This window comes from Tripterygium wilfordii, chromosome 1 (genome assembly GCF_013401445.1).
Source record: "Tripterygium wilfordii isolate XIE 37 chromosome 1, ASM1340144v1, whole genome shotgun sequence".
In the NCBI taxonomy this organism is placed as follows: domain Eukaryota; kingdom Viridiplantae; phylum Streptophyta; class Magnoliopsida; order Celastrales; family Celastraceae; genus Tripterygium; species Tripterygium wilfordii.
In genome coordinates, this window is record NC_052232.1 from 5,586,131 (window position 1) to 5,600,767 (window position 14,637).

The window sequence follows — 14,637 nt, forward strand, 5'->3', positions numbered from 1 at the left end:
TGTGGTCGGCTGAAGCTCTCATCAAAATCTACTATGTATCTACTTTAATCCTGTCTTCAGTAAAAAATTCTACCTTCATTGAATGCCATCAAACTACTCCAGACTTCACCCACTGGTGGACTGAATATGTGAACCAAAAATTCTCCTAAAATCTAGAAGAACTCCTACCCACTCCTGACCCAAGGTTAAATGGTTCTAGTGACTCTTGCAAAGCTTCAATGCCATCTTGGGCAGAGGAGGAGTAAGGATAGGAGGTCTTGCTAGATATTCCTTGATCTTCAGGAATACCTGCTGATGTCTCTCCTCCTAGATGAATCCATCTTTCTGTTTTAGTTTTAGGAGCTCAGAGAAAACCTGGACTTTCCCAGCAAGATTGAAGATGAATCTTCTAAGAAAATTGATTTGTCCCAGGAATCTTTGAAGTTCCTTCTTGTTGCTAGGAGGTTGTGCTTCAAAAATGGCTATGGCTTTGTTCTTGTCAACCTCGATACCTCTTTGATGAACTGAAAATCCTTGGAAGTTCCCTGCGAAAACTCCAAAGGCGCACTTCAAGGGATTCATCTTCAGCTCATATTTTTGCATTCTGGCGAGTGCTCGCCTGAGATCTACAAGGTGCTCCCTATGAGAAGGAGACTTGACCACCACATCATCAATGTAGATTTCCATGAATCTGCCAATCATTTTATGGAAAATAGAATGGCATCACCACCCATTCAAATGGCCCTAAAGCACCTGTGCATCTGAAAGTTGTTTTGGGTGTATCTTCTACTACAATGGAAATCTGGCTGTAGTTTGAGTGTCCATCCATGAAGGATAGAACGTGGTGTTTTGCTGCTCGATCCACAAGCATATCTACCATAGGCATAGGGTACTCGTCCTTTGGTGTAGCAAGATTCAAATTCTGAAAGTCGATGCAGACTCTGATCTTTCCATTCTTCTTCACTACATGTCGCAACCGGGGTCACGACGCGGACCGGCGTTTGAGGATGAAAAATGTTTAGAGTCGCCACCAATTGATTTAAGGTGCAATTGGACACCGAAAAGACCTGCGAACCAGAGAAAAGGGTACGGGGATCGATTGAGTGTGGGGAAGGTGTTAGGCACCCCACAACTCCCGTTTGAAAACGGTTACCCGGATTAATCTAATGGCTATCTTATGGAAACTTGCTCTTTGCAAGGTGTAATTGTTAAAGTTTGAATTATTACTTTCAACACACTTATCAACTTATGATAGTGTTTGGAAAAGAAAGCTTGGAATATTACTATCAATTTATGATAGTTTTTATTTGAAAATAGGTTTAAAATAACACTATCCACTTATGATAGTTTTGGGAAAAGATTTGTAAGAATACTATCAACTTATGATAGCATTAAAAAAAATTGTAATATTACTATCAACTTATGATAGTTTTTTTATTTGGAGACACACTACCAACTTTTGATAGATTTAATTTTAAAACACCAACTTATGGTGTTAACGATAAAATGTCCTACCAACTTTTGGTAGGTTTAATTTTGAACACCAACTTATGGTGTTAATGATAAAATGTCCTACCAATTTTTGGTAGGTTTAATTTTAAACACCAACTTATGGTGTTAACGATAAAATGTCCTACCAACTTTTGGTAGGTTTAATTTTGAACACCAACTTATGGTGTTAATGATAAAATGTCCTACCAACTTTTGGTAGGTTTAATTTTAAACACCAACTTATGGTGTTAATGATAAAATGTCCTACCAACTTTTGGTAGGTTTAATTTTAGATACCAACTTATGGTTTATTTAATAAAATGCCCTACCAACTTTTAGTAGGTTTAATTTTAAATACCAACTTATGGCATAAATGATAAAATGACCTACCAACTTTTGGTAGGTTTAATTTTAAATACCAACTTATGGCATAAATGATAAAATGACATACCAACTTTTGGTAGGTTTAATTTTAAATACCAACTTATGGTATAAATGATTATTTGGAAAAGTGTCATCTATCAATTTAACCTATTATTGCCAACTTATGGCAAATTCATAAATGAAATCAAATAAGGTTCATAATTCAAATAAAGGAAATCAACTTATGATTTCTTTAATTGAAATGACCTATATTCAATTTTAAGCCTATATATTCATAATCCATACTTGTACAAATAATCCAAATAATAAATGTCGAAATTATACAAATCGACATGAATAAGATAAATTACACAATAAGGGGGGCCAAATATACACAAATTGCAATAAACCAAACAAAATCTTGAAATTGCTCAAGCCTCCATCAACTCGTCCAAATAATATCCAAGCCCGAGCCTCGTCCAACAAAACAAACATAAAGAGAGGGAAAAATAGAATACTCAAATGTAAATCAAGATTTAAATCGAATCAAGACCACATTATGAGATTCACACGTATCCAAACCAAGAGAATCAAATCCAAATATGGTCTCTCCCGCTTTTTCCAACAAGAAATAGAAGAAAAAAAATGCAAAGAGAAAGGGCTCAACATATTAGTATCGAAAACACTCCCAAGCATCACATATGTCCAAGATGAATGCAAGAAACACCATGTCTATTCTTAGTCAACATCCGAGGATGCTAAAAATGAATCAAACATTGAAATCAAGTGTAAATAGAGCAATACTTGAGTGAAAGATATGAGGGGTATGAAGCTTCTACCAAAAAATCCAAAGAATCGGTTTCCCCTTCTCTCCTTCTCTCCTTCTCTTCTTCTCTTCTTCCTCTCCCCTCTCCCCTCTCTTCCTCTCTTCCTCTCTTCCTCTCTTCTTTTTTTGTTTTTTTTCACCAAAAGCCAAAGCCTCTCCTTTTTTTTTCTTCCTCTCTCTCACGCCTCCTCTCTTCCTCTCTTCTTTTTTTTTTGTTTTGTTTCCTCTCCCCAATCTCTTCTCCCCTCTTCTTATTCTTTTTCTTTCCCCAATTTGTGCCACATTTCTCTCTTTGTCTCCTTCTTTTTATTCTTTTTCTTTCCCCAATTTGTGCCACATTTCTCTCTTTGTCTCCTTCTTTTTATTCTTTTTCTTTCCCCAATTTGTGCCACATTTCTCCCTTTGTCTCTTTCTTTTTATTCTTTTTCTTTCCCTAATTTGTGCCACATTTCCCTCTTTGTCTCTTTCTTTTTATTCTTTCCCCAATTTGTGCCACATTTCTCTCTTTGTCTCCTTCTTTTTATTCTTGACTTTTTCTTTCTTATTTTTTACTTTTCCATTCTTCTAGCAAAAACAATAAAAAGATTAAAACAATTCTCTTATTTTTAGATATTTTCTAAGATTTCATCTTATTGGGTCAAGATTTGAGTATTTAAGGATCCAAGAAAGGGATTATGAATATCTATGTGCTTATAGGTCAAAGAAATGAGCTTTTGCATTTTTTGTGTTCTTTTCCTATTTTTTCTTTTTCGGATCGGACGAAATCCGGTTACTACAGCTGCCCCCCTTTGTATGTCCTTTATGAAATAAAAGGCAAACAAAGGCGTAGTCAACCGAGTTTCGTACGAGAATTGAAATACACGGAATCACTATGGCCATTCCTGGTTTGGCCAAATGTTTGTTCAAGAAAATAAAGGGGCACGGGATCACAAGGCCATTCCCGGCTTGGCCAACTGTTTGTGCAAGAAAATAAAGGGGCACGGGATCACAAGGCCATTCCCGGCTTGGCCAAATGTTGGTGCAGAAAAATAAAGGGCACGGGATCACGAGGCCATTCCCGGCTTGGCCAAATGTTTGTGCAGAAAAATAAAGGGCACGGGATCACGAGGCCATTCCCGGCTTGGCCAAATGTTGGTGCAGAAAAATAAAGGGCACGGGATCACGAGGCCATTCCCGGCTTGGCCAAATGTTGGTGGTAGAAAAATAAAGGGCACGGGATCACGAGGCCATTCCCGGCTTGGCCAAATGTTGGAGCAGAAAAATAAAGGGCACGGGATCACGAGGCCATTCCCGGCTTGGCCAAATGTTGGAGCAGAAAAATAAAGGGCACGGGATCACGAGGCCATTCCCGGCTTGGCCAAATGTTTGTGTGAACTTTATGCAAGAAAATATCCATGAGTGTATGAATGTATGAAGAGAAATTGTATTTTATTTTTTTCATTTTGAAAATTCGACTTCGGTTAATTGTCGTCAGCACCATCACCCCTATCTTCCTGCCATTATCCCTCATGAGAAGACTGCATCTTTTGATTCCATCCTATCTTCAATCTGCCATGTTACCCTTATTCTTGTATCTTTCATTCTCTTTTGTCTGATCTTCCCATCGATTTACTGTTTACATCTGATTTCCATCAAATCCGACGTATCTTTAATGCTAAACAAAATCTCCCTGGCCTCCACTAATGCCTTTTAACGCCATTTAATTTCTTTTAGCCCTCCTAGAGTTAAGAACACCACAATCTCTCCGACTCCCCCATGCCTTTCAGCGTCATTTAATTTCCTTTAGCTCCGTCATAGCCAAGAACACCAAAATCTTTCAAGTCCCTGTGAAGAACAATATCCTAATGCACTTGTCATAATTCTTTTATTACTTTACTCAATTTCAAATAAATTCAATAGCATGGCGATGCTTGTACTATATGAGAATTTTGCGCAAGCAATCAAAATTTTGATGAAAACAATCAATGAATTAGGAACTCAGAAATGAATGACCTCAGAGCATTTTATTAAAATGGATAGATAACAAGAGAAACTGACGAGGTACGTATATGATTCCAGAAGGTTAGAAACAAAGGAAATAGCAGAAATCTTTGCAAGATATGAATGAAATAATTCCGATTCCGCACAAAACTGCCCCAGTTTTGTGTGCCCCCATTTTGCAATTATTGAATCTGACTACTTCCATATCACTCGTCTCCTTCGCAGCCTCATCATGCATACCCCTGAACATAGCCAATTCACCTGTGTACAGCCTCGCCATCTGTCATTCATTGTATTTCCTTATATTCATCTCAAATCCTCGAAAGGCCTCTGCCTCATTCCCTTTAGTTGCTTTCACCACACCCTTCTGATCTCAATATTATTTGAAGCTCCCATGAAGGGTTTTCACTATAGTAGAGACTTTTCTTTTTTCCCTAATTTTTGCCTGAAGCGCCCACGGGGGATTTTCACTCCAGCGGGATTTTTATTGCTCTAATTTTTGCCTAGACCGCCCTTTCGGGTTTTCAATCTAGCGAGCTTTTTACTCTAATTTTTGCCTAGATCGCCCTTTCGGGTTTTCAATCTAGCGAGTTTTTTTTTTTTTTTTTTTTTTTTTTTTTTTTTTGCTAGGGGTAATACTTTTCGATGGCGTCTGCATTCACCGGATTAGGCAATTCTTCTCCATCCATTCTTGTCAATATTAATGCTCCTCCTTCAAAAGCTTTTTTCACCACATATGGTCCCTCATAATTCGGTGTCCACTTCCCTCGGTGATCCTTTTGAGGTGGCAAAATCATCTTCAACACTAACTCTCCCCCCCTGAAGCTGCGAGGCCGAACTTTCTTATTATGTGCTTTCATCAATCTTCTTTGATACAATTGCCCTTTGCAAATTGCTCTTAATCTTCGTTCTTCTATCAAATTCAACTGCTCATATCTCGTTCGAGTCCATTCTGATTCTTCCAAACCTGCCTCCAGAACTACTCGAAGGGATGGAATCTCCACTTCGATAGGCAAAACTGCTTCCATACCATACACCAAAGAGAAAGGAGTCTCCCCGGTAGATGTGCGTATTGATGTCCGATAACCATATAGAGCAAAAGGGAGCTTCTCATGCCAATCTTTGTAATTCTCTGTCATCTTCCTGATGATCTTCTTGATATTCTTATTCGCCGCCTCAACAGCCCCATTCATCTTTGGTCGGTATGGCGTTGAATTATGATGACGAATTTTGAACTGGTCACAAAAACCTTTCACCATTTTGCTATTGAAATTCGTGCCATTATCAGTAATAATTCTTTCCGGGACTCCATATCGACAAACAATCTCTTTCCTCAAAAACCGAACAACCACGCTACTCGTCACATTAGAATATGAAGCAGCCTCCACCCATTTGGTAAAATAATCAATGGCAACCAAAATGAAACGATGCCCATTAGAAGCCTTTGGCTCAATTGAACCGATGACATCTAATCCCCACATAGAGAAAGGCCATGGTGACGTCAACACATGTAATGGATTAACGGGAACATGTGTCCTGTCTGCATTAATCTGACACTTGTGGCATCTATTTGCATAACTTATACAATCCCTCTCCATGGTTAACCAATAATACCCTGCACGTATAATCTTCCTTGCCATTGCATATCCACTAGAATGAGTCCCACATATCCCTTCATGAATTTCCTCCATGATTTGCTTAGCCTCAGCAATATCAACACATCGTAAGAAAACTATCCCATCATTCCTTTTATAAAGAACATTTCCACTCAAGAAGAAAGATCCCGCCAATCTCCTGATGGTACGCTTATCATTTTCTGATGCTCCTGATGGATATTCCTTCTTCTCAATGTACTGTTGAATATCATGATACCACGGTTTACCATCAGGCTCTCCCTCCAAATTTAAACAGTAACCTCGAACTTCTCGTTTCTCGATTTTAATCACCTGCACTTCCCCTTTTGGGTCTACATCAAACATTGCTGCCAGAGTTGCCAGAGCATCTGCTATTTGATTTTCTCCCCTTGGGATATAATCCAGCTCCACCCAATCAAAAAACTTGATTAATTTTTTGATATGCTGGTAGTATGGAATAAGCTTGTCATCTTTGGTTTCCCATTCGTCATTCAATTGCCTAATCACCAACTGTGAATCACCATAAACCTGTAGCCTCCTAATCCCCATATCAATGGCAGCTTGAATTCCCATCGTACATGCTTCATACTCAGCCACATTGTTGGTACATTCGAAATACAACTTAGCTGTAAACGGTATAACCTTCTCTTCAGGTGATATTAACACTGCACCAATTCCGCATCCTATAATATTAGAAGCGCCATCAAACAACATAGTCCATTTTGCCAAATTCTTTTGATTCTCTTCTTCTATCGACACAGTCATGACATCAATATCTGGAAATTTCAAATCCATAGTTTGAGTATCATCAATCGCTCCCTCTGCCAAATAATCTGCTATTGCACTCCCCTTGGTTGCCTTCTGTGTGACATATAAAATATCATATTCTGATAATAACATTTGCCATTTAGCTATCCTCCCTGAAAGAGAAGGTTTCTCAAAAATGTACTTGATAGGATCCATCCTGGAAATCAACCATGTAGTGTGATAAAGCATGTATTGTCTAAGTCGATGCGCAGTCCAAACCAACGAGCAACAAGTCTTCTCTAACATCGAATAATTTGCTTCACAACTGGTAAACTTCTTGCTTAAGTAATAAATGGCATGCTCTATCCTTCCTGATGAGTCATGTTGTCCGAGCACACATCCCATCGAACTATCTGAGACAGTCAAATAGAGAATAAGCGGCCTGCCAGCCACAGGAGGCATCAACACTGGAGGACTTTTCAAGTATTGCTTGATCTTTTCGAAGGCTACCTGACAATCTTCATTCCACTCAGTAGAGTTACTTTTACGCAACAATTTAAAGATAGGTTCACAAGTAGCCGTCAACTGTGAAATGAATCTGGCAATGTAATTCAATCTTCCCAAGAAACCCCTAACCTCCTTTTCTGTCCGAGGGGGTGACATCTCCAAGATCGCCTTCACTTTATCAGGATCTACTTCGATTCCTTTCCTGCTTACAATGAAACCTAACAACTTCCCCGAGGTTGCCCCAAATGTGCACTTAGCTGGATTCAACTTCAATTGATGCTTCCTTAATCGATCAAACAACTTCTGGAGATTCACAATATGATCTTCACCTTCTTTGGATTTTGCTATCATATCATCGACATATACTTCAACTTCTCTATGCATCATATCATGAAACAAAGTGACCATGGCCCTTTGATAAGTGGCACCGGCATTCTTCAAACCAAAAGGCATGACTTTATAACAGAAAGTTCCCCATAGAGTAATAAAAGTTGTTTTCTCGCGATCTTCTGGTGCCATCTTGATCTGATTGTAACCCGAAAATCCATCCATGAAAGAGAAGGTAGAATGTCTGGCTGTATTATCCACTAAAACATCAATGTGAGGAAGAGGGAAGTTATCCTTCGGGCTTGCGCGATTAAGGTCTCTATAGTCGACACACATCCGAACTTTGCCATCTTTTTTGGGGACAGGTACAATATTCGCCACCCATTTTGGATATCGAGCCACTGCCAAGAAACCAGCATCAAACTGCTTCTTCACTTCATCTCTTATCTTCAACAACATGTCTACTTTCATTCTCCTCAATTTTTGTTTCACAGGGGTACATTCTGGAATTAATGGCAACTTATGAACAACAATGTTTGTATCAAGACCCGGCATGTCCTGATAAGACCATGCAAAAACATCCTGGTAACTATGCAATAAATCTATCAACTTCTTTTTGCTTTCTCCTTCAAAGGCAGCTCCTACCTTGACTTCCTTTTTCTCCGTTTCAGTTCCCAAATTCACGACTTCAGTTAACTCTTGATGCGGCTGTATTATTTTCTCTTCTTGATTGACTTGTCTTAATATCTCAGGAAAAATCTCAATTTCTTCGTCTATTTCATAGTCAGATTCAACATTGCTAATGGGTGCATCAAAATCTGGGTCATTAAGTTCGTCCTCTTTATTATCATCATTTCCAATCCTGTTAAAGAAATGAATGAAAGTGGTTTTGAGAATGGAGAATAACACTTGAATGGAAATGAAGAAACATGAATATGGATGACTATCAAGAGATTTTCATTTCATGGAAAAGGAAATGTGAACAAAGATAGAACATGCAATCGCCATACTATAAAATCTATTGAAAGCAAAGTAAAGCATGCTCATTACAAAAGACCCAAACGAAAGCCGTGAGCTAGGCCCACGATGGTAGTGCACTCGGGATTACTCTTGCAGGTTCTTGAGAGATACTGGGAGCTCCAAACTGGTCCAGTTGCTAAGTTTGAAATTTGAAGGACGCGAGATGACAAAGCAAGGTCTAGCAGCTGAACTCTGTTCCCCTTCCACCACAGCAACTTGGAATTTTTCAAACTGATCACATATATTTGCCAAAATCGCCCTAGTTACACCAGTCGAGTTTTGAAATGACAGTTTTCCAAAAACTGCCCCAGTGTCAGTCAAACTTATCTTGTTTTGCATCCCTCCATACACAAAACTGTCATAAAGCCAGGGAATCGGTTTCTTTTCAACTTCCAATTCCTTTCCTTCCAGACGGGCAAGCCTCTTCGCCTGTTTTTCTGCTTGCACACGATTTCTGTCAACCCTAGTTGGCTTATAACCCAAACCCCAACGTTCTGGATGTTTCACCATTTCTACTGGCTTCTTAATTCCCTGTCGATTCTTACCGAGTCCTTCTCCTGGGCGAAACCCCTTTTTCAACATAAATTTTGCTACATTCTTCGTAACCTTTGATATTTGTGGCTTTAGGGGAGAAAGTCCTTCCTTCCCGTAGCTAGCACTAGCAATTTCAAAAGATTGGAATGAACTCTGAATCCCCTCTGTCGGAGCATCAATAGGAGAACTATTAGACAAGCTGGCAACCATCCATTCTGACTGACCCTTCACTATGTAAACCCTTCCATCATAGGTTGGTGAATCCAGCAGTGTGAATCCAAGGGCGTCCCAACAGGCAACTATAGGTTGGTGAGATATCCATTACCACAGACGACACATTGAACGTTACGCTTGCAACCTGTAAAGGTATTTCAATTTCTCCCATAATCTCTCTACGTGTTCCGTCGAATGCCCTCACTACCATTGGTACTTGTCTTAAATAAGATCTGTCAATTGGTAGCTTCTCAAAAAGTCTCCTTTGGTAAAATATTGAGGGATGACCCATTGTCCACCAGGATACTTGCTAATTCCTTTCCACGGCACATGGCGGAAATATGCAAAGCTTTGTTGTGCCCCATCCCTTCAGGCGGAATATCATCTTCAGTAAAGGACAACAAATGGGTGGCCAACACATTTCCCACAATGCCATTGAAAGAGTCTGTAGGAATCTTGTCTGATACATATGCCTGGTTTAACATTCTCGTCAAGACTTGTCGATGTGGTTCAGAACTCATTATCAACTCCAAGATCGAAATCTTTGCAGGGGTTTTCTTCAATTGATCCACCACCATGTACTCACTCTGCCGAATAATTTTCAGGAACTCCTGAACTTCCACATTAGTTACAACTTTCTTTTTCTCTTCTGGGCGCACAAAAAGACCTTCTTCTGGAATAAAACCTGACTCTTCAACCTCAGGTATTGCTTTCCCTTTCCTTTTACGCTCTGCTTCAAGGTCCACCATTAGATTCCCTTCTGTCTCATTTCTCGTGTAACATCTCCCACTCCGGGTAACTCCACCAATGCCAGAAATATTATCTACCACTTCTTCTTGCTTTCCACTAGCTTCTGCTTCATAATTCCATGGCACAGCCTTATCATTCTTGTACAAAGTATCTATCCTCGGAATCACAGTCACTGGCTTGTCCTCTATAGAGTATTGCAAAACAAAAGGTTTCACGTAATTCGGCCTTGGTCCTTGGTAGTAACCTCCTAGGACATTGACTTCATTTGATTGACCTTTCACCTCAAACTTTATTATCTTCAAATCCATCAACTCTTGTACCTTCTCGTAACAATTCTCAATAGCATGCCCCTTTTGTCCTTTATGGAACTCACAAGTCTTCATGGCATCAAAAAGTCCACGTTGAACGGACATATCCACTGCTATCTCTTCGACCAATCCTTCTTTCCTCAACACCATAAACAACTGGCCCAACGACATTGCAATCTCTGAAACCTATCTTTTTGAAGCACAAAAGTCTTCAATGGCATTCACCCCCTCCTTCTCATGATTAGGCAATGGATTATTGTTGACATTGGGTTTATTGATTGCACTAAGATCCAGCCATTTCGCTTCAATCATCCCCTGGACTATCCTTTTGAATTGTAGACAACTTTCAGTTGAGTGCCCGGGTGCGCCTCCATGATATAAGCATGTGCTATTAGGGTCGTACCAATGGGGATATGGAGATTGGTGGACCCGTCCCGGAACAGGAGCTACCGCTCCTTGCGCTTGAAGTTTCGTGAAACATTCAGCATAGGTTATGGGCAAAGGATCGAAATGCTCAACGGGCCGTCTGGGTCTTTGGTTTTGGAAATTTGGACGAGGACTTTGGTAAGTGTTTGGGCTTTGGAAATTTTGATAAGTGTTTGGTTTTTGGAAGTTTTGGTAAGTGTTTGGGTTTTGTGGGTATTGATTGGGTGATGGTGCGTTGAATCGGGGTGGATAAGGATTCTGGGTGTGGTTATGGTTATGGTTATAATAGGCTCCTGGACTTGACATCCTTGGGGAATTGCTTCTAGGGCGATAGTCTGAAGTAAGCGCACCATAAACAGCGGGATCAAAATTTACAGAATGCACTTCAGTCTTTTTGCCTTTACTTCCTTTAGCTGGGTCCGGTTTATCAAGGGTGGGATAATGCAGAGTACCTCTCTTCATACATCGTTCAACTCGTTCTCCTGCTTGTATCATATCAGCTAGGTTATTGTGGCCACCGCCCGCCAAGTTGGAAGTATAAGGTTCCTGGAGAGCATCAATAAAAGCATTCAACAAATCCTTCTCTGATAGTGGTGGAATTATCTGAGCTGCCAAATCCCTCCATCGATGAGCAAACTCCCTGAAGCTTTCCCCACTCTTCATTGTTGTATTCTGCAGATCATAAATGGTAGGGATCTTCTCTTCATTGTGCTTATATTGCTTCATAAACACTTCAACCAAATCCTCCCACGAAGCTACTGATGAGGGATTAAGGGTATTGAACCACCTTTGAGCTGCCCCAATCAGACTATCTTGGAAATAATGCATAAACACTCATTGCTTGCATATGGCTGCATACGTTGATAATACATCGTTAAATGATCCAATGGAACTCCAGTGCCATCAAACACACTGAATTTTGGTAGTACAAAATCATGCGGAATATTCAGATTCTTCACAAGGCACAAATTGGTCGGATTCAGCATCCCTGAAACATTAAAACCCTCCATGGCTCTTAATCTCTTTTCCAACTTCTTAGTAGCATCTATTGAGTTATTTTCTTCATTCTGAACTCCCTCATTCACTACTCCGGCTGTTACAACTCCTGCAATATTAGCATCGACTGGGAAGGGATTATCATGCACATGGGTCTCAACTGGATGAATATATGTCGGGTTCTGAGTGGTTGCCTGTTGGGAAACATACTAATGCTGATGCAAACCAGGCAAAGGCTGATTACGAATAGGAGTAAACCCGGGTGGGTAAGTTGGTATTTCCTGGTGCAGATGATTCTCAGGAATCTCTAGTATTTCAGAATTTTCAGCTACTCCCTTTCCTTTCATCAGCAACATCATATTCTTCATCAATAAGGCCATCTGTTCTTTGATTTCAGCTATATCCTGATTCTGACTATGCTCACCCATTTCCTGCTCCATATTCTCAATAATTCTTGATTGTAGGTGAGTCTGATAGGGGTGACGATGTTGCTTTTTGAAAGCTATGATTAATGATGCACTAAAATCCCAATTAAGAATGTGTACAACAAAACATCAGCCACAAATGAATAAATCACACAAAAATAAAACATGCCATTACATGGGGTATCCTAAATTTCTGGAGGTTTCGGCCATGGATCTAGGGCTTTATAAAGTGCATGGGTAAGTTTATCTAACTACTCCGCGAGGTCCCAGATCATGTTGCTTTTAAAATCCCAACTATTGGGACAAAAGCTCCTCCCTTAACTTTTAAGGGAAGTCGATCCGATGAGGATATCTTCCACTATCCATGCGGAGACGGAATCTCACGAGAATAGTGGTCAACCCTCTCTAATACTAAAGGTGGAGCCCGGGTGGTAGGCTACAGTGAGTGTAAATGTATGAGATGACAAATACTTTACCACAACAAAATAAATCAACATCTCTAACATATAAAGGAAACAAACAATTAATCATACAAAAAGAAGTAACCGTAGCCAATCAATTTAATCATATGGGCTTGACCCTCTTAGGTTTAAAAACCTGGTTTCCCCAGCAGAGTCGCCAGTTGTCGCAACCGGGGTCACGACGCGGACCGGCGTTTGACGATGAAAAATGTTTAGAGTCGCCACCAATTGATTTAAGGTGCAATTGGACACCGAAAAGACCTGCGAACCAGAGAAAAGGGTACGGGGATCGATTGAGTGTGGGGAAGGTGTTAGGCACCCCACAACTCCCGTTTGAAAACGGTTACCCGGATTAATCTAATGGCTATCTTATGGAAACTTGCTCTTTGCAAGGTGTAATTGTTAAAGTTTGAATTATTACTTTCAACACACTTATCAACTTATGATAGTGTTTGGAAAAGAAAGCTTGGAATATTACTATCAATTTATGATAGTTTTTATTTGAAAATAGGTTTAAAATAACACTATCCACTTATGATAGTTTTGGGAAAAGATTTGTAAGAATACTATCAACTTATGATAGCATTAAAAAAAATTGTAATATTACTATCAACTTATGATAGTTTTTTTATTTGGAGACACACTACCAACTTTTGATAGATTTAATTTTAAAACACCAACTTATGGTGTTAACGATAAAATGTCCTACCAACTTTTGGTAGGTTTAATTTTGAACACCAACTTATGGTGTTAATGATAAAATGTCCTACCAATTTTTGGTAGGTTTAATTTTAAACACCAACTTATGGTGTTAACGATAAAATGTCCTACCAACTTTTGGTAGGTTTAATTTTGAACACCAACTTATGGTGTTAATGATAAAATGTCCTACCAACTTTTGGTAGGTTTAATTTTAAACACCAACTTATGGTGTTAATGATAAAATGTCCTACCAACTTTTGGTAGGTTTAATTTTAGATACCAACTTATGGTTTATTTAATAAAATGTCCTACCAACTTTTAGTAGGTTTAATTTTAAATACCAACTTATGGCATAAATGATAAAATGACCTACCAACTTTTGGTAGGTTTAATTTTAAATACCAACTTATGGCATAAATGATAAAATGACATACCAACTTTTGGTAGGTTTAATTTTAAATACCAACTTATGGTATAAATGATTATTTGGAAAAGTGTCATCTATCAATTTAACCTATTATTGCCAACTTATGGCAAATTCATAAATGAAATCAAATAAGGTTCATAATTCAAATAAAGGAAATCAACTTATGATTTCTTTAATTGAAATGACCTATATTCAATTTTAAGCCTATACATTCATAATCCATACTTGTACAAATAATCCAAATAATAAATGTCGAAATTATACAAATCGACATGAATAAGATAAATTACACAATAAGGGGGGCCAAATATACACAAATTGCAATAAACCAAACAAAATCTTGAAATTGCTCAAGCCTCCATCAACTCGTCCAAATAATATCCAAGCCCGAGCCTCGTCCAACAAAACAAACATAAAGAGAGGGAAAAATAGAATACTCAAATGTAAATCAAGATTTAAATCGAATCAAGACCACATTATGAGATTCACACGTATCCAAACCAAGAAAATCAAATCCAAAT

General features: G+C 38.9%; 1 protein-coding gene across 1 annotated transcript; it reads right to left on the minus strand.

Annotated features, from left to right (window-relative positions):
- Window positions 1–5,277: 5,277 nt before the first annotated feature.
- On the minus strand, window positions 5,278–8,190 carry LOC119988907 (the record flags this gene model as incomplete). Its single annotated transcript, XM_038834195.1, has 1 exon — window positions 5,278–8,190. A coding segment is annotated over exon 1 (2,913 nt), but the record flags the coding sequence as incomplete, so codon positions are not given.
- Window positions 8,191–14,637: the final 6,447 nt, after the last annotated feature.